General features: G+C 40.3%; 1 protein-coding gene across 1 annotated transcript in view; it reads right to left on the bottom strand.

Annotated features, from left to right (window-relative positions):
* LOC8041009 (MAM and LDL-receptor class A domain-containing protein 2) overlaps nucleotides 1–19,591 on the bottom strand; it is a 204,514-nt gene extending 184,923 nt beyond the window's left edge. Inside the window, exons 1-6 of the mRNA XM_040210465.1 lie at nucleotides 19,477–19,591; nucleotides 17,359–17,482; nucleotides 15,614–15,763; nucleotides 12,926–13,215; nucleotides 9,617–9,719; nucleotides 1,289–1,414 (exon numbers count right to left, since the gene is read on the bottom strand). Of these exons, the coding sequence (XP_040066399.1) occupies nucleotides 1,289–1,414; nucleotides 9,617–9,719; nucleotides 12,926–13,215; nucleotides 15,614–15,763; nucleotides 17,359–17,482; nucleotides 19,477–19,557 (874 nt within the window). The 5' untranslated portion in view covers nucleotides 19,558–19,591. The remainder of the gene's footprint in view (nucleotides 1–1,288; nucleotides 1,415–9,616; nucleotides 9,720–12,925; nucleotides 13,216–15,613; nucleotides 15,764–17,358; nucleotides 17,483–19,476) is intronic.
* Between the last annotated feature and the right edge of the window lie 203 nt (nucleotides 19,592–19,794).

Here is a 19,794-nt window from a genome sequence, read left to right as displayed (position 1 = left end):
TCACCAATAAAATAATCAACTGGCGTTTGCGCTTTAGAGCATATAATAGAGAGGGTTACACGTACGAGCAAATTGTTGGTTGGATTTAATTGTATCGTTCACTTCTTGCTTAGGCTTCGGTAGTATGGCGATTTCCGTTTTAAGATAAAAGGCTTCAAACGTCCAACCGCTATTTGATTCAAATGGGTAGTCCACACCTCCATGTCCGTAGAAATTTAGCATTTTTTTTAATTCGCATAATTCGCATCTATTAATAATGCTTTCGTTGGCTCACTTCTTTATATGTTCTTATAAAAAAGGTGCGAGGTAAACAAACATTGTTGGTGGGACAGTGTGCTTTATAATTAACTTTGATTATCTTCCCTAGCTTGCAGTAGAATAAATATTGTTCTTGCGGCATAGTTCTACTCGCGCTTTCCTTGTTGTTCTAATTTTATTTTATTTTTTAAACAGAAACATTTTTCACGTTGCTTGCCTTGTATTATAATACTGACTGGTTTATAATACTTGTTGAAGTACTTATAAGAGATATTACATGCCTTACAAAAAACTCATCGTAAGATAGTTGACTAGTTCTTCCTTGGGAATAAAATATTCCGGCACATCTCTAAATTTTTAAGCAGGAGGTAAATTCGTTGCTTTGTTCAACGATGGCCCGACCTGAGGAACAAAAGCTAGTTCACGCTGGTAAAATGTAATGCAGCGGAAGGCGAACTGTCCTTAAAAAAGCTCGGTAATAGCTCTAGATGGAATAATATACTTTGAATTTATATGGGAATTTACGTTATAGCGATTGCACCACCTTAGGAGTGCACGACCATCTCCGGTGCACCAAAGGGGGCAGGGGTAGAGATTTAATCCACTGTCTTCGGTGTATGGCAGAATTAGCTTTATTTCACGTGCTCTGGCCTACGATAGGGCTACAGAATAGGAAACGGACGACAACTAATAAATATCATAGTTTGATTTCGGTTCATCAAAAGTGAAACAGGGCTGGCAGTCACGATGCAGCTGTAACATGCGGGAGGCTTGTATAAAAAGTTTGAAAAATAAGTCAATAAACGCTTCAGCAGTAATAACCATGAATTTGCGGGAAATATCTAAAGTGGGTTGGTTTATACTCCGAAGCAATGAATTGAGGAGCACGAAAAGGGCCTTGTCACTTTGGGTCGACACAAATAAATATGGGAGTTGTCTTGCAATAACTCTGGTTTTTGTTTGGCTGCAATTGAATTATCAACTGTCCTCACTCGGGTATTTTAGGGCATATTGAAAAATATAGACTTACGAGAATCGACGGGCCCCGAACGCGTGTTGGCCGCCATTCCGGTCAACTTGGCCTCCTTGCGTCTCCAGCCTTTGTCTGGTTTGTTGGAAATCCAGCCACACATCTCGTACTCGAAGTCACACAAACCTGCATTCGCATTATATATAGAGAGAAAAAGTTAAATCCAGAATACAAGTAAACTATGATACTTGTTACTAGAGTCGGTGAATAGTTAAGACTAACGTGGAAGCTCTTCCACCTTTTTCAAATTCAGCAGAGCGAACGCTGAAGGAGGCAACAATTTCTCCAGCGTTCACTCTGCTCAAATCGAAAGACGGGGAGGGGGGGGGGGGGAGGTTTCACTTTACTCATAACTTGTCGCCGACCACTAGCTAAATGACATAGCGCGCGTACTACTTTTCATTTAGCCTGTGGTATTCTGTTGCTTTTCTAACTGCTTCGTATGTTTTGCACGTTTTCCTTTGGTCATGCTTCCACTTCACTCCGTTTTGCTCTAAGCCCGTCTGAAGTTGACGTTACGATTCGATGAAGCAAACCAAGCAGTGCCGAAAGATTAACATCACGACTCGCGTCGTTTTTGTGTAATTGCTATCGTGCATTTGGTATTTCCCTACAATGAATGAAATACATGACAGGAAATTCACGTCTCAATAGGCGGTTTTCGTAGATCGTTTGCGCCGTCCCGCATTGTTCTCCGCGAAATGCAACGATACTCGGAACTGTACAGTTTAGGCCATCGACGCGGAGCCGCGGTAGCGGCTTTTTCGTTGCCGAGGGATTAGCGGAGGGCAAAACGCCGTCTACGAAAAATCCATACTGACGTATATTTTCAGGCTAAACTTAGCGAAAAAACTGAATGGCTTTATAGGACAGGTCGTGACGTCAATTTCCCCCGCTAAATTTAGAGGGGAAACTGGATTGGTGTCTTGGTGTCAAGTCGTGAACGTTACCACTATATTTAGTGGGTGATTGAACTGGTGTATAGTTCATAGGACCTCGAATTTTCCGCTCAATTTAGCGGTGAAACTGAATCCATGTTTTGGCCTTTTGACCTTCATTTTTTCGCTAAATTTAGTGGGCAAACCAAGTTCACGTATAGGTCACGTGCCGTCAACTGCCCCCCCCCCCGGTCAGGTAACGTCACGTGTCGCCACTTTCCCGTCAAATGTAGAAGGGAAACTGAATTGGATTATAGGTTATGTGACGTCCATTGTTTCCGCAACATTTAGCAGGAAAACTAAATTGGTCTGCATGCCCCGTGATCTTAGTTCCGGTGACATCAATTTTCGTGCTACATTTAGCTGAGAAACTGAATGAGTGTTTAGGCCACGGTGATACCGCTTGGGCCAATATATTTAGCGCGAAATGCAGGCTCGGACAGACAGACGGACGGACTGGTAAGGTTTTTTCATTGGGGGTGGCTTTAAACATAATTTCATGCTTTCAAAGCACAAGGTCGTGGCACAGTTATTGTTCATTATTGATTTAGAAACGGCGAACCAATGGGCTGTTTATAGCGACGGCTACGGTAGAACTTAGTAATGTGCGGAATCGAAATTCTAGCGCCTTTTGTATTGTGTAAATTTCAGCCACACTCACGCTTACATAAATATTTATCCACTTCCTACAGAATTTTTTTTAAAGGACATAGTGTCTAGAGACTATTAATATTCGAAAGGAAGTGTATTCAATTTCTATCCACTGTCTTGTATAGAGATTGCATAGAAATTGTAAAACAATGGATAAAGCAGGATAGAGAATAATTATATTTCTCTCTTATTTCTAATAAAATAGACAATTTTGTTTCTGAAAAAAATATAAATTTTGAATAATAATTCTACCTTTGTAACGATATATCCATGGAAACATGCACTCGCCACTTGCCGTGTGCACAGACACAGACATCTCAATTACACACGCAACATAGCACTCATAACGCTAGTAATACTGTGGTTCGGGTACGGCTCCATCCCCTATAAATACCCCAAACTTAAAAGGCAATCACTTGAACGACGACAGTCCCAGAGTACAAAAAATATTATAAGTATGTTGCTGTTTTTTTCGAACATAATTGATATAAAATGTGGCTTATATTGGTTGCAAAACTACATCTCCAACTATGAAGCATTACAAGAGGCGATAATCATTTTCCACAGTAAGAAAAACCAGCCTCCAACTTGGTTTGATGTGGCTTCTCCCGACTGCTCCTAAATATTCTACCTATGCTAGTCTGTAGGAGTTCTATAGGAATATGTTGACTGAAGGCCTATTGAGATGTGGTACCATAAATTGTGTAGGATTTGTATCGTCTGTAGTCTATAGACCGCGGTTGAAATAAAATCCATAGAAAATCTCATGAAATGTTTGGACACAACGTCACTGAATAGGAAGTTGAAATGGTCGATAACATGTGAATAAGAATTCTAGAAAGTGCCTGAAAAAATGTTTGTACGGGGAAATACCAATATATTGTTTAAGAAAAACAGCACATTGTTCACAGCGAATAAACCGATGACCAGATTGCACCTAGTGGTTTTGGTGGATGTTCTCAGAGCTGCTTCGAATGTCGTTGCGCGCACATTCCCATAAAAGCAGTACCGCTCCGCGGAAGTAGATCGGCACGCGCTCTCGATGAAACTTGCTCCAACCGGTTTTTCCTTCTCTCCGGCGCCTATTCAACTTATGCCGCGGACAAGGAATGAGACTCAGAAGCGGATGATGTGAGTGACATCTGAAGTGCAGCCGCAGTCTCGTGCACGTCACTCGAAAAAAGTAATATATTACAATTAAAATTACTCTCACAAAAAAAGGGATTCAATTAGGTCACTTGATTATTTGAGAAGTAAAGTAATTGGTCATTAATTGAAACAAATCAAGCGTTACGACACCGATTACTTCATATTTTCAAAACGAAAGAACTTTCTGCCGCTTTGAATGTGAATCTTTTGTACTGTCCATTACTGAGCTTCAGTCACCGTAATATGAACAATCTATTCCCTTAATTCAGCAATTTCGGTAGACCATCCAGTCGGAAACTTGGTTCAAAGATTTCTTGTTAGGAAACTTCTACGGACATAGGACTACCTTCGAAACGGGAGGGAAACAAAGTAACTGTTAGAAGTAAATTTAGCACGTCCAAAATAATCAGATTATGTTAGTGGTTACAACCAAATAAATGCAATCAATTGATTGCAACATTACACCGAAACTAATTGATGCCAAGTAATGTGGACACTTGTAATGAGTAGCGTAAAAGTATGAGCGCGGGTGAGTAGTCACTCTTTCTCCTCCGATAACATATAGCCCAACATGTCCTTAGACAACCATTCCGTCGTTTACCCTGAGACTGGGTTTTTTTTAAGAGCATAAGTAACAGAAAAAACAAACAGGTCTCAAACTCCGCTACATGTTTATTTCAACAACTTCCTGTTATATAGTTCGTTCTCGTCGTCATCAACCGATCACATACGACTTGTCCTTTGCACCGTGGATTTACAGGTTCCACTCTATCACAAAAGAAGCGGACACTCCCAACGTTTCCAAGTGAAAAGGTTCTAGCAGAAGATATGCCTCACAAAGATTTCAAGCAACTCTTTTGTGTCCTCACAATAAACAGGACAACAGCCCACAACAACATCCTACTCAAAAAGGTCGCCTCCAAAATTATAGAAAACAGACAATACACACCAGTACACACCACAGACAATACACACCAAAGAAGCCTTTCAGAATGACTAAAAAAAGAAAAAAACATTTAAAACTGTAAACATTGCTTGCAGCGGTTCCCCATTTGCATGGAAGGTTGACTAATGCAATTTCCCAACGATCTAATCCTAATTGTTTCTCTTACCATCCTTTTAACATCTTTGCTTTCCTTAACAACTACAACCGTTCCAGACCAATCCGTTGTACAGTTTCTACACTCCTCCAGATGTTTAGCCTACTCCGAATTTGCTGCATTATTTTTAACATTCCTTTTGTGTTCTGTTAAACGATCGTTCAAACACCGAGAGGTTTGGCCTACATACTTAAAACCACACACCAAAGGAACCTCATACACCACACCTACGCTACGCGGCACCGACTTTTCCCTATGCGCCTTCTGACAGCCCCTCTGAACCGTTTCAAAAGGTGTCCATCTATCTAACCTAAAATCCGTACTGAATACGACATCCACGCCATATTTTTTTGCACATGCTCTAAGATTGTCGGACACCTCGCGAAAATACGGAACCACAGCGTACCTATTCCTGATTTCTTGCGTCTTCCCCTTTTTCTCCCTGCACTGTAGGGCAATCTGCCTTTTGATGTACTCTTCCCCGTATTCTGCCATTACCAGTCTTTCCCACTGGTTTTTTAGTGCCTCCGGTCCGAGATGCATGCATGATCTCACCAAAGAATTACTAATCAAAGATCTGCTTTTACATTTTTCGAGTGACAGCTACTCTTTGACAGAACCGGTTTTGGGTTTTCCTTCCCATACTCCCAACAAACACCTCGTTCCAAATGTAAACGCAGGTCGAGAAATTGCAGGACCTCGCCGCTTGGCCTCTCTAACGTGAATCTCAACTCTGGCGCCGCTGACCTTACTACTTGTTCTAAACTGCCCTTAGACGTCTTAAATGGCTAGGTTGTAACATTCTGACGCCACCAATTGGCCACGACAGCCCTTCTCGAGCTGGGAAAAGTGACGTCACGAACGCCCCGAGTATCCCGTGAAGTCTCTCGCGCTCCGATCTAGAATTGGCCGTTAGCAACAACAAATATAGTCATCTGGGTCATTCCATGCCAAAGGAGACGGCAATTTTCGTCATATATTGGATATGCTTGAAAAAAATAATGTGAATAAAGACACATTTGAAAGTAAGGATGGCTAAGTTTGAGAGCTGAATTATGTTTATTTTTGCTGACGTCAATCTCCAAAGTGCAGGAAATTTGAGAAAACCTCCTGTATTTCAAGAAATTGCTGAAAAAATGCTATTCTTACCACATAATTTTACGTTTGCATGCAATCAAGCATAAATATATTCTATCTTACCTTGAACGGAAAACACCTTAGGCCGCCATTTTGGGTCCAGACAGGCACTCCAAACCGAAGCAAATTTTTAAGATTTCTTGATTTTTTTTAGACAACTTCAAATTAAAGTTTGACTGAAAACCTTTTTCTACTTATTTTTATAAGCCTTATACTCAATTAGGTTGCATTACAACAGTAAAAAATTATTCGGACAGTTTTTAATTAAATGGTGAATATGACACTTTCTTCAAAAACTGCCCTATAGAGGATGAAAAAAAGCCATGTGGGCAATGGTGCTCGCATTTTCTGAAATAGCCGAAAGGTTAACCAACCCCCTCTGTTCAACATATAAAAAAATTAGAAAAGTACTTTTTGATGTTTTGGAGAAATAATTTTTTTAAATATGAGGCAGAACAACATCGCCTCCAGGTGTCCAGCTCGTCGGCAACGCACGCCGTCGTCTGGTACGGTCGAGCGAAACACTGCGCGGAGAACTTAATTTCGTTAACTATATTTGTATAGCTAACGCTAAGAACCTTGACATTATGACATGTCTATTTATAGTGACTATTAACATATTACCAGCACTTTTTATGAAAGCATTTAATTGCCGAGAACCTGGTACCATTGATTTGAAAGGCGGAGAAATTTCTTTGGTCACTAATGGGCCTCAAAATGTTTTCAACATATTGTTAGACACGTCGGAAACAAGTAACCCATATTCATTTGCACAAATATTTAATTATCCAAGTTATTTATTTTTAAACTTCGGGCTCGGAGGCTCAGAGGCTCTGCTAGCACAACTGAAAACGTGACTTCAAATGTTTTGGTGGGGGTGCGGTACCGTTTGTTGCCAACGAATTCCAATAGGTTTTATTGTGTGAATTGAATTGCTTGGAATTGAAGGCTAAAATGAGAAACTTATGCTAGTAAAGGACAATAAAGCGAATGCGTAAAATATTGCATTCCTTGGACTGGACGCTTGACTTGCAAGTTATACAACACGTGACCTAACCTAACCGAACAGCCTCGAAATATTTTAATGTTGGTTTTTGAAAGTCTTCGATTTCCATTGTTTTTTTTTTTTATTCAGTTTCCTTTTTTTAGATAACAAATAACATGCCGGAAAGAGTAAAGCCTTCGTATTGAGAAATTATGTTAGTTTTTGGGCATTTAAAAAAACAAAAAAAAAAACTAAGAGCTCTCCCCAATACGTAACAAGAGGGCTGACGTGTCGCTATCCGGAACCAGAGCCTTTGGAGGTTCAAAGCTCCAGCAGTTAGCAAGGTGAGCACTGTGAAGCTGCAATTTCCGAGCCGTCCCAATGAAGAAAAAAAGGAACGGGGGTCGTTTTGCCACTTGTCGAACGCGGGCATTAAAGCGCGATGTTACTCACTCTCCTGACTCACGAACGCAATCACAGAATCAATTGACAGTAAGTGCGCAGTAGAGCGCAGTGTGAACGTAGCCTTTTCTGAGGGCGTAAATTCCATCCCCAGTGTGTTACCGTTCAAATCTTCAAATCACATACATGCGGTTTTAAGTGATACCCAAAGTGACATTGATGCATAATATAAGGGTTTCGTAGTTCCGGTTGTTCCTTCTTTGATGTTTGGTGGTATTTTTGAGGGGGGAGGGTGTTTTTTGCGACATGCATCGTGAATTTCACGTGTTATTCATTTGGATAGGATAAAACATCGACCTCTATAAGCCTGTAGCTTTCAAGTTTGCGTAGCGTCTCTCGCGGGCAAAATCGAATATTTCTCGGTCATGGCGTTTTGATTGTACCTCATTACTTTTTTTTTACGTTGATAGCGAACGCTGAGCTGTCAAAATTTTATTGGGGGACATACGTTTGTGAAATAAAATACCAAGAAGGAAAAGCTCCAAGAAAATCTTTTATATTGTTTTGATAAGGCACTGAAAGTGCAACTTGCATGTTTTGTTTATTTGAACTTTTTAAAACTACGTTTTAGCTTAAGTCTAGGCGCAGCCAACGCTACGAGCTAATGGGAGCAATCAATCGGTGTCAAAAGCGCTATACCTTTAATTGTTTTATGTTTATGATTGCTTCAACAACGACAGAACACGTACAGCAACATAACGAACACCATGAGCGCACGCTTATGACGCTGTGTGATTTGTCACGTCTGCACGTAGCGTCGGCTGCGTCTGAACTGAAGGTGAAACGACGTTTAGTTCCATCAGACGTTCTGTTACCGTGCGTAGACAGATGTGGACACAGGCTTCTAAGTGCCCTCCGTGGACCGTGCATGATCGAACGCCACAGCGCCAATTGATGCCTCATGCTTGCATTACCTGGTCGCGTCTTACGAATGCGCTCGCGCCACTCTAGCCAAGAGCAACAGGCTTATTATCGCCTGTGTCGAAGAAAACAGGTCATGGGCGTGGGGATTTCCAACTTTCCGGGGCGCATCCGGTTTAACCGGAGTACTTGGACAATGTCCAGGTATCGATAAAGAGAAGAAAACAAGATAAGCGGCGTGGTTCCCGAAGAAAGACGCAGCTTCGAAGAGTCTTGAATGGGGTTCTGTAGCTGGATGAACGCAAAATGTAGCAGTGGATAAAATGTTTTGTCACATAAAGCGTAGCTTTTTTTTCGTTTCAATTTCCGGTAACTAATTTATTTTATTTTTTGGGGGGTTTCCTACATTTTTCTGTATAAAACCGACTCGGTTGTACTTATAAGGTTTCATCACTGTTTACCGAAAACATTGAATCTTACCGACTTAGCGGTTTACGCTTTTTTCTTAATTTTGAGGTATTTTGCGGGGTTTATTTTTCGCACGAAATCGGTGTTTTAATGTGCCTAATATTGCTTTGTTACAACGCACTAAGTTTTGATCGGGTCTCATGTCAAAAAAAAATGCAAAAGCACAACACATGTTGTGGATTGCTCAGTCGCCTTGTAACAATTGCATGCGCTAAATATCCAGGAAAAAAATGGCGGTACCGATAACGTAAGAAAACAAGAAAAGGAAAGTGGTTCGGAAGAAAGAAGCAGCAACGCGAGCAGTAGTGTGAGGGCTATGTTTTGGGTAAGCACAAAATAAAGCTGTAGATCAGAATTTAAAATATTGCTTTTCGTATTTGAGGACGAAGAGAAATTGACGTTTTCGAGATTTTTTTTTTTTTTTTTTAGTTATGGTGAATCTGGCAAAATGTAATATCTCGTGCAGAAACGGTATCTTCCGAAAAAAAAAAGCATCTACAGTTCACTTATGATTTATGCTAGGATTGACAACTTGAGTTTGGAAAAACAACCCGAAACATTTCAACACTGCACTCACCTTGGCTCTCCGTAACGGCCCGACAGGCGCCGGGACTGACCTGGATAGGACCGATGGCCGTCTCGGAGGGCATGTAACGCATGGTTTCGTAACGGATTTCGAGCTGCAATAAAGCAAGGTTATGAGCATTGCGGCGTCAAACAGCCTTGATCCGCAGCTTTTTGTATACGCTGTTATAACTTCTCGCGAGTATAATGCTAAAGAATCCGCTTTCAAAAACGCGTTGCTATTTTTCGAAGTTCTGAAAAATGGCTATTATGTGTAGAGCCACACAAACACCTACGATCGCAGTATCGTAACCTCCTTTACACATTGTTGTGGGGCTTCTGCCATTTTTTTTGTACATGCGCAATTTTCAAAACTTACTTCAAACCCTTTTTTTTAGGTGCGCGGCGGACGGTAATTCGTTTTGTGCAATTTGGAGTAAAGTTCCATAAAACTGAAAAATAATTTTACTCTGTGAAACAACCCGAAGTGTTGATTATCTGACGCTTTCATGATTCAGCGAATCCATCGATAAGTATATACCTCATCGATTGACTGAAGATATAAGGGGAAGATCAAATATTTTAATTTTCTGTGTACAATATCGTTTCCCAGGATGACTTCAGCGTTTTAATTAACTCCTAACACCTTCCGTGTCTTATTTACACGTAAGGTGTAAACAAGACATGGAAGTTGTTAGGAGTTAATTAATTAATTAACTAAGTTAATCTATGTACAATATCGTTTCCCAGAATATTAGGATTATTCTTATTAATATTAATTATTATTTATTACTATTGTTATTATTACTACTATTATTATTATTATTTTTATTATTACTACTACTGCCGAGCTGTACGTTTAACCAAACTATAGCCTCGTCTATTCTAGAAGTTCTGACAAATCGCGAAAAAACGTGGCCGCTTTCAGAGAGAAGGAAGGGATCAAAGAAGAGAGCGCGCGCATGGGGTCTATCACGCAGCGCCAAACAATGCCCCTGTGGTAAAACCTGGAGACAGAAAGGCGCTCCATTTTACTGTTGTTTTTTCTTCCGAAAAGGAGATCATTTTGCGTTGACCCTCCACTATTTTAGCCCTCTCCAGTTTCTTCATACGCAAGTATCCTTTCTTTTTTCTTCGTTGCGGTTGGTCAATGTTTCGTACATCTTTTTGCGGCTTCCTCTAAGGTAACCCCAGAAGTTACCCTGCTCTATCACATCGGCAAGCGTTCGGCCCTGTTTCTCCCCTGTTTCCGGCGGCCGGTTGCTCAATGGCTCCGTCGTCAAATTGGCTGGATTTCAAGAATAAAAGAGGCTATAACCAAACACTCTATCCAGAAAGACATCCAGGTCATCTCTGTTGTCGGTAATTCATCTAAACCTTAGAAGCTGGCTATGTAACTTTCATTATTCACTTTTCTTAGTATCTGCTCTAAACGTCAATTTAACTTTATTGCAGCTTCTCAAACGTGGCTTAGCAATAACGCGAATTATAAATTTGATTTGCATAGACTTCATGCAATCTGCAGTCATTCTCAAACTCAGTACATAATGTTTTTGTCTACATCGCGTGGAAGAGTTGCTCTCTTCATTAATGTCACACTCACTCTGAAATCTTGACTGAATACAGATATGTTTATGTTTATGTTTATTCTTATTTTCAGTGACCCACCAACAGCTTGACGCCTTCTTAGTGGTGCACTTATTCCTTCAGAAATACAACGCTAAACAGGATAAAAGCGAAACGTTAGGAAAGAACAATAGCCTCAACACACTGTCGAAATTTACGCTTTTCATCAAATATATCAAGGCTAGCATTTGCACAAATCTGTTCTAAATGGTTATAAGTCAGTTGTAGGCGTGTTATGGGCGCAGCATGATAAAAGTCGATAGGATAAAACAAATTATAAAGTCTACAAGATTGACGAGGAACGTGCAAATAGATGTGGCTGAGTAGCTCTGGGGAGTCAATTATACCATTTACAATCTTATACAAGTATGTCAGTTCACGAATTGTCCTCCTGTTGTGCAACGAGTCTAACTTCACGAGTTCACAAATCCTCTCATAACTATAGAAATAATTCGGTTGAAAATAACGATCAAACAAAACACGAACAAACCTACGTTGAACACTCTCAATTAAACCTGAATTAGTCACTCCAATACAGTTCCAGACAACTGAGGCATATTCAACACGACTACGCACCAGTGAAGAAAACAAACGTAAAATACAAAGTGGTCTAGAAAAATTGTGTGTCACTTGTGTAATGGCTCCCAGCACTCGAAAGGAAGCATTTGTAATTGCGGTGACGTGATGGTTGAAATTAATTGCAGGATCCATAAAAACGCCTAGCTCATGGATGACCTCAACACGAGTAATATTGGTGGAATCTAATACATAGGAAAAACTCAAACTTTCACGCTTAATAGAAAAGGACATAACTTTCGTCTTTGATTCATTTAAAAGTAGGTCATATGAAAAACACCACGCCGAAATAGAATCTATATCGCGCTGAAGACATTCACAATCGTCAACCCTTTTAACCGCTGTAAACAACTTAATATCATCAGCAAATAACAAAAACCGCGTGTGTTTAATACAGGAAGTTAGATCATTTACAAAAACCAAAAACAGCAGAGGAGCGAGGTTACTGCCTTGAGGAACCCCAGAAGTAGATGAAAAAGGAGCAGAGAATCGGCCGGATACTCGCACAAAGTTCAGCCGATGAGATAAGTAACTATCGAGGAGACGGCAGTACTTAAGGGACAGACCGTAACTACCTAGTTTACTCAACAGTAATCGGTGATTAATTTTGTCAAATATTACGAAAAGGTCGTTTAATCCTCGCACAGCCTTTCAGTGACATCTTCAACATTGCTTTTACCAACTAACACTCACCCTGATTTGCTAAACGTAGCTGATGTGTTTACGACATTTAAAAAAGGAGAAAATAAGAAAAACGGGCAACTACCGACCGATCTTTCGACTCCTGTTATTAAAAGAAGAGTTTGAAAAACTTCTACAAAAAACACAGAAAAGCCCTTTACACTTAACAATTTAAATACTTTCTCGCAATGCGGTTATATAAAAAAGAAAGTTAACAGATCTAGCCCTAATATACACGGAAAAACAGACATAACCACGCATAGAAATCGGTTTAGCAACAATCGACCGCTTTCGAAGCGTGGGCGGAATAGGACGCTAAACAGACGCAGTTGGCGGCGCACTTCCTGCATTGCAGTTAATACTGAACAATCTTGATGTAAGGCTAGAACAATGATGCGCTCAGGGAAGCAAAATAACATGCTTTCATCGAGATACTCACCCGGTTTGAACGTGCATTCATGTCCAGGGTCCGCTGGACGCTGTACCAACTGTCAGCGATTGTACGTCCCTCCCTGTACAAGACGCTGAAAGGGGCCCACATCTCGGCGCTTCCTGCGTCCGACTGGAGAGCGAGCCTGGTCACTTGTAGTCTGGTTTCCAAACCGCCAAACATGTGGTACCAGAGGGTAGCGCACCAAAGTCCGGACAGGGAAGGGACGTTCATGGAGTTCAACTGCATGCTTCCGCCGTTCATAGCCAATTGCACCCGGTTGGTGTGAATGAAGCTTCCTGAGGTCATAAAAAATAAGGTCACGTACTCTAATGTGAATCAATATTTAACAGTGATAATGATGAATGTCAGTTAACGAATTAACCATCCGATTAGTCAAATAACACTTAAAACGTTGTCAACCTTTTAATTATTAAGGTAAATGGTTACTTATAAGTTAAATGCAGACTTGTGTGTATCTTAGTTACTCTATACAAGATAATGTATTTCACATACTTTAGTATCATTTCAGTATCTTCCACATACATTTCATCTAAGGTATTGCTACTCTATTTTAATTAAATTTTTCGCTATACGGTACTCAGTATCTCTAATGCATCTTAGAAACTGCGAAAATATTTGTCACCAGAACAATCTACGAAACTAGGGGTTGTTAGACTCCAGGGCAAAGCTCAACCGATTGCAGACTAGGAGGCAAGAGAGCAAGTACAGGACAGGAAACAAATCACGAGAAAAACAGTCTCCGAATGCTAACAGAAGACCAAAGGGATTGCCCCAAGTACGCTCGCTCCTGTGCCATAGTGTCATTTTTTTTTGTCTTCAAGTTGTTTTTTGAATGGCACATTGCATTTTAGCCTGCATAGAGGTGGTGACGCTTATTTTGACTTTCGGCGATTCCGTAACAAACATCGATTATTTCGATCAAGTGCGGTTCATTCACTGCCTATTTTCGATTTTTTCCTCTTTGCCGACCACGACGATGGTAAAAAAGTTCTTATGATATATTCAAACTTGGCTCTTGATTCTAGCAGAATATGATGAGACTGTGCCTCTGAAGCTTATAAACCAAATTAATAGTTACACACGTGACAAGACAAGTAGTAAAATAATTTCTGGAGCACAACGGGCACGTACTAAGAGCCAGCAAGTGGCGTACCGCGTTCCACCCGGATGGCGCGTGCTTCCAGAACACCTCTGATTCGACACATTTTGTTTCTTCTGCATTAATAAGACAGATGGAAGACGCCAGAAGGTTGAAGTCGCATGGTGGAGTGGTTAGCACACCCGACGGGGAGCCTAGGCTTGGAGTTCAAATACCGGCTCCGCTGTTTATTTTGACTTTCTGCTATTTCGTAATAACCATTGATTCATTCGATCAGGTACTGTTCATTTCTTTGCATATTTTTTATATATATATATATATATATATATATATATATATATATAATATTAAATATGCAAACGAATGAACAGTACCTGATCGAATCAATCAATGGTTATTCCGAAATAGCAGAAAGTCAAAATAAACGGCGGAGCCGTTTATTTCGATTATATATTGATTTTGATATATATATATATATATATATATATATATATATATTTATATATATATATTATGTTGATTTATATATATATACAGGGTGTTTTTTTATTCCTACATATTTGTTTAAAACAAAACGTGAAAGCTACACTAATGCGGTTTGTGCAGGTGGGTTATACGGTCAGGCGGACATGATGCGGGTGGCTAATCTTTGCGATAAATCGGCTAATTGATTCAAATTCGTTAATTAACTAGTAGAGCATCATTAAAAAACACTAAATCAACTATTTTTGGAAAGATATAACGCCGGGGAAGCATTTTACGGCGTTCTCTAAAAGCGTTCCATTTGGACGCGTTTCTAAATCAGAACGCATCACCGCGCCCGCGGTCCTGCTCTCCAGTGACTGAGACGCGCAATACACGTGCGCCGTACTTCCTTCCATTCTGCAAAGGAGGCGAGGAGGTGGCTTCGCGCCGCGACCACCGGGGAGCAGGATCGCGGGCGCGTAGATGCGCGCCGATAAGAAACCGAAATCTAGAAACGCGTTCAAATTGAGCGTTTATACAGAACGCCGTGAAATGCTGCCCCGGCGTTATATCCTGCTAAAAACAGTTGATTTAGGGGTTTTCGATGATGCTCAGCGAGTTTCTAATTGAAAGCATATGTTTATTTTCAGTAATTAAACGTTTATTAACGAATTTTAATTAATTAGCCCACTTATCGCAAAGATTAGCAACCCACATAATGTCCTCCTGGTCGTATAACTCACCTGCACAAACCGGATTAGTGTAGCATTCATGTTTTTTTTAAACAAATGTGTAAGAATAAAAAAAACACCTGTATATATATATCGTTGAGTAGGACAGGACAAAAAGTGTATAACAGAGTAAACGTACTTTCAAGCATTAATTAGATTTTCGGCACAAATCGATCAAAGTTTCGACCTGCGTCAGGCCTTCATTGGGACTGGTTACAAAACATTTTTTGCTGTCGGGGCTCGAGAACTCCGAGTGCGGTCACGTGTCATGTGATGTTTATACATCATTAAAAGCACAGCAGGTTTCCAATTATTTTGGGTGGCAGGTCAAAAGTATGCGCCTCGCAGCAAAACTTACCACAAGCAATCCAGGCTTACCTGAAACACCTTTGGGAAGGGGTCTGGGTCCGACGTTGAAAACAGGGGCAGTCATGTCGGCAAATAACCATCCGACGCCTTTCGTTTTTGCGGTAAAAGACCATTTGCAGAAAGATCTCTTTCCGAAATCACAGTTCAGTATGTCATCCGCTGAACAAATAACAAAATAAAATCGTAATTTGCAGACGAATCAGGCTACTTGAAAATTATGTAGAATTTGTGAGGTCATACTGGGCGGCTAGGGCCAGTAAACCAAACTTCTGATAACAAATATGGTTGTAATATATCCAGAACCTTTCAAAACTCAGTGTGGTAACTTGAATCACTATCATCATCAAAATATTTGGCATTTGTGCCAAACCCATGACGGCCTTCTTGAGGCTGATAAAAGAAAAAAGAAGTTGAACATACAACCGAGCGGAGGACATCTAAGGCATGTATGTTCGAGGTGTCCATGCAGCCCAACGGATAAATTAAGTAGGACTGCTGCGTAAGCACTTATTTCGGATTGTGATCCAATCAATCTCTTGGCACAAGCCTGGTTCAAAATACTCTCGATGGCGGAAATTTAATCAATGGCTTTACAGACCGCCGCTTTGTACTTGTTAGTTCTGGTGTTCCGATCATCGGCACAGAAACAATTTCAGGAAGAAATATATTTCGTGATCGAAGAACTAAATCTCCAATGCCAATGACGTGCGAACGTTAAGGAACCCGATGAAATGCAGTTCATAAACGCCATTGCCTTCCCGAAAGTAAAACCGTTTCATGACCAACCAGGTGCATTACATTTTTTAATGGGTATACTCAAGAGATCACCGAAAGTTCTGCTTGTGTTTGTCCTCCTTGTGTTGTGTGTATTTGTGTGTTCAGTGAAGCTTGTATATGTTCTACTATTTGCGTCCAAATTTGAGGAACATTGTAAAGAAATTTCTTTTTAGAGTGTTTTGGCTAATGAGAACTATTAGAAAACCCATAAAGCCTTCTTTACCAGACCATATAAATGGTTAAACGCGCTAAGAGAAGAGCCATAGTCACCTATAGCATGCTGGCTATAGAGAGTCAGCCATTAGAAAAGCTAAAGAGCGCTATGGCTGAACAGTGATAGGGTCATACACAAAGCTAAAGAGGCCTTAAAGACGACCATAACAATGCTAAAGACAGCCATAAAAATGTATTTAGCTAATTAAGCCATATAGTTAAAGCTGACCATATAAAGAATTTCATATAGCCGACCATAGGACATTTTTGTATGGGTATTTCGTAGCAACTAAATTATTTTGAAGTTTTATATACCTGATAACGTCTACTGAATAACTGAAACTGGAAAATCAATAATGTACGAAAACGGATAATGACAAAACACACAAGGTATGGCTTAATATCAAGAAGCTTCTAGCTTTTTGTTGCGTCCTTTGGAGTTGCTATTGGAATATAAAGCATTCGTATTTTCTGAGGGGCGACAGTATGACGCTCAAGACACACTTTGCCCTCCACTTTGAATATTGCAAAAAAGAAAAACAAATGGCACTAGAACATCATCGATAGTTGTGGCAACGAAATGTCTAGACTTCTTACTAAATACGTTTTTTCTCTTCATAGCAGTAGATAGCTCATATTTCCGAGGGTAGCCTTCTACAGTAGATGGCTTTGAACGTATTCAGCTGAAGCGCGGACGAGCAAACACTTTTGCTAAGCTTAAAAACACAAGGCCTTTTAAAGCTCTAACTAAATTTATTACTAACCTTCTCTGAGGGAAGATGCGTTCTTAGGCGAAGGGTCGCAAGACTCATTGGGGAAAATTCTGATGTCATCCAGGGCCACGTAACCAGGTGGAAGAGCTCCTGCCGCGATTCCCTCGAATATCACCTATAAGAAAAAGTGATACCAGAAACTTTAAACCCACTTTTCCCTCGCGTATTAAAACTACCAGTCGATTGAAGCAATCTGCAATCTTCAAACATCTTCTTTCAGAGGTAATACCACTCTCTGACCACAAAATTATTCTTTAGGCTCGTGATTCATTCGTTTCTTCAATTTACACCGTTTACAAAGCAAACGTACTGTTCGTACCTACACCTGCGAAAACTGCAATGACTGACAGCTTAAGGAACGCCGGGTGTAGCAGGTTTTTAGCGTCTCATGTTCTCTCGGCAAAAATTCCATTGCGTCATAAAGGATAGGTACGTCAAAGTACAAATCACGTAGCATTAAGTGTGAAACTAATATGGCTGGTCCTGTGTTGCCTAAGCCGTCAATGACAATACAGCTCAATACAATGTCGTGCGGATAGTGTATTACGGGGAATATTTATTTACTGAACATTATCGGATCACCCTGTGAGCAACGTCCGGGTTTTGAAGCTTAACGGTGAAGAATTGTCTAAGAGATTACTCGCAAATCTACCCCGTTCCTCTGTGACTGATTTTTTAACGCTCTGCTGTGACGAAACTGATCAGGCCCTGCAGAACCAACTTTTTTTGTTCCACAGAGGTCCGTGCAGTATGTCAACCTGAGGGAAAGAAATGAAAATTGCCGTTATTTTGCGGCATTTCACTCTCAGAATGAAAAAAAAAAGATAAATTTAAGTGCAATAGAGCAGTCGTATATTTCACAATGTGCAACTTTTTTACTCTGTATGGTTTCCCATCACATTTTCAAAAAAAAAAAAGAAGAAAAAAACGCCTTATGCTCCAAATCGAAGAGTGCTTTCGATCACGCCGAAAAGGTTCACCTACTGAAAGGAAGCAAACAGATCTTGACACATTCTAACGTTTATCCCCTCGTCCCGCCGATTTGTTGTGTCCTGAAGAATATAACGGAGGCCTGCTTTGTTTGTTGACTGGCGTTTTTGATATTCAAAAAGATAACGCGTGTGCTTTTGTTTCATTTGACGTAAGTTCGCTAGCCGACGCCTCACACAGAAGAAAAAAAAGAACATTATCTCCTACGTTCTAATAAATTATATAGTGCGAAAAATTCTGCACAATATTTAAGGCTTATTATCTGTCTTTTTTGGTTACTGTGATATTGAACGATAAAATTGTTTGTCTGCGTTTTATTTTTATTCATTTTTTGCTAAGCAACATACGAAACTGATGGAACCTCGAAAGCTAAACATTTTGAGTCACATTTATGATGCCTGGAGTGCGTCTGTGATTGGTGTGTTTAGTGTGCTTTGCTGACCATACATCAAAAAAGATCCAGAAGTGACACCAAATAATGTCACAGAAACCGGAGTATCATGCTTTTGGATGTCGCGATCCTGGCGGTTGGTCGTAGAAATACTGGCGAAAATCACGAGAAAACGGGAGTGTCGCTGTCTTCACGGCATCTCAACTCCTGACTGCAGAAGCTTCCGTGAACTGCCACACTTAAGAGCGACCTTCAAAAAATTACGCGTCTGCTACATACACAACTGTTGGGACGCCGCCAGGATAGTGACCCGCGACAACCTGGAACTCCTATGACGTCATGAGGCGGAAATCGAGTGACCACTGCTTTGGACGCGTTAAAAACACCAGTTGGAGACACGTTCCAGGCACCATATAAGCCCCTCCTTCCCTCCCCTGATTAAATCAAGATGGACCACTTAAAGTTTCTATTAATTAGCACCGCATGTGGCACACTAAGACGAAACAATACTGCATGGATATTTGATGGAGATACCATATGGAGTAAAAATGGCAACTCAGTTTTGAAAACGTTCGGAAGTCAGGTCTCTTATTTTATACGTATAACTACGGATTTTTAGGTTGGGAATACCTCCGTTTTCACACGTTATCAGCAAATATAATCGGTTTCCTTCTAAGTGGTGACTGCCAATTATCACCGAGTTTTATAAATCTGAGTAGGAAACTTACTCTAGTCTTTCCCGAGAGTGCAAGGCGCCCCAGTTTCCAATCGTCAAATTCGCCACCTTCCGCTTCCCATAGGAGGCTCATTTGTTTTATATCTTGGGGGTTTCCATTCAGTGGAATCGACTGCACCTGTAGTGATCAAAATAAACACGAGTACGAGGAATAAATATTTGAAAATCATATCGCGTATTAGCAGTTGATATATCTATACACTCGAATGTCCCTTTTTTAGAACGTAAATACATATGTTATTTTTTAACAATTAATATCATTTTTTGATAAATTTATAAATATGCTACTATTATAATGATGTTACTTTAA

The sequence above is a fragment of the Ixodes scapularis genome, unplaced genomic scaffold (assembly GCF_016920785.2).
Source record: "Ixodes scapularis isolate PalLabHiFi unplaced genomic scaffold, ASM1692078v2 PGA_scaffold6__148_contigs__length_123643588, whole genome shotgun sequence".
NCBI lineage: Eukaryota > Metazoa > Arthropoda > Arachnida > Ixodida > Ixodidae > Ixodes > Ixodes scapularis.
This window is presented reverse-complemented; position numbering and strand designations above follow the sequence as displayed.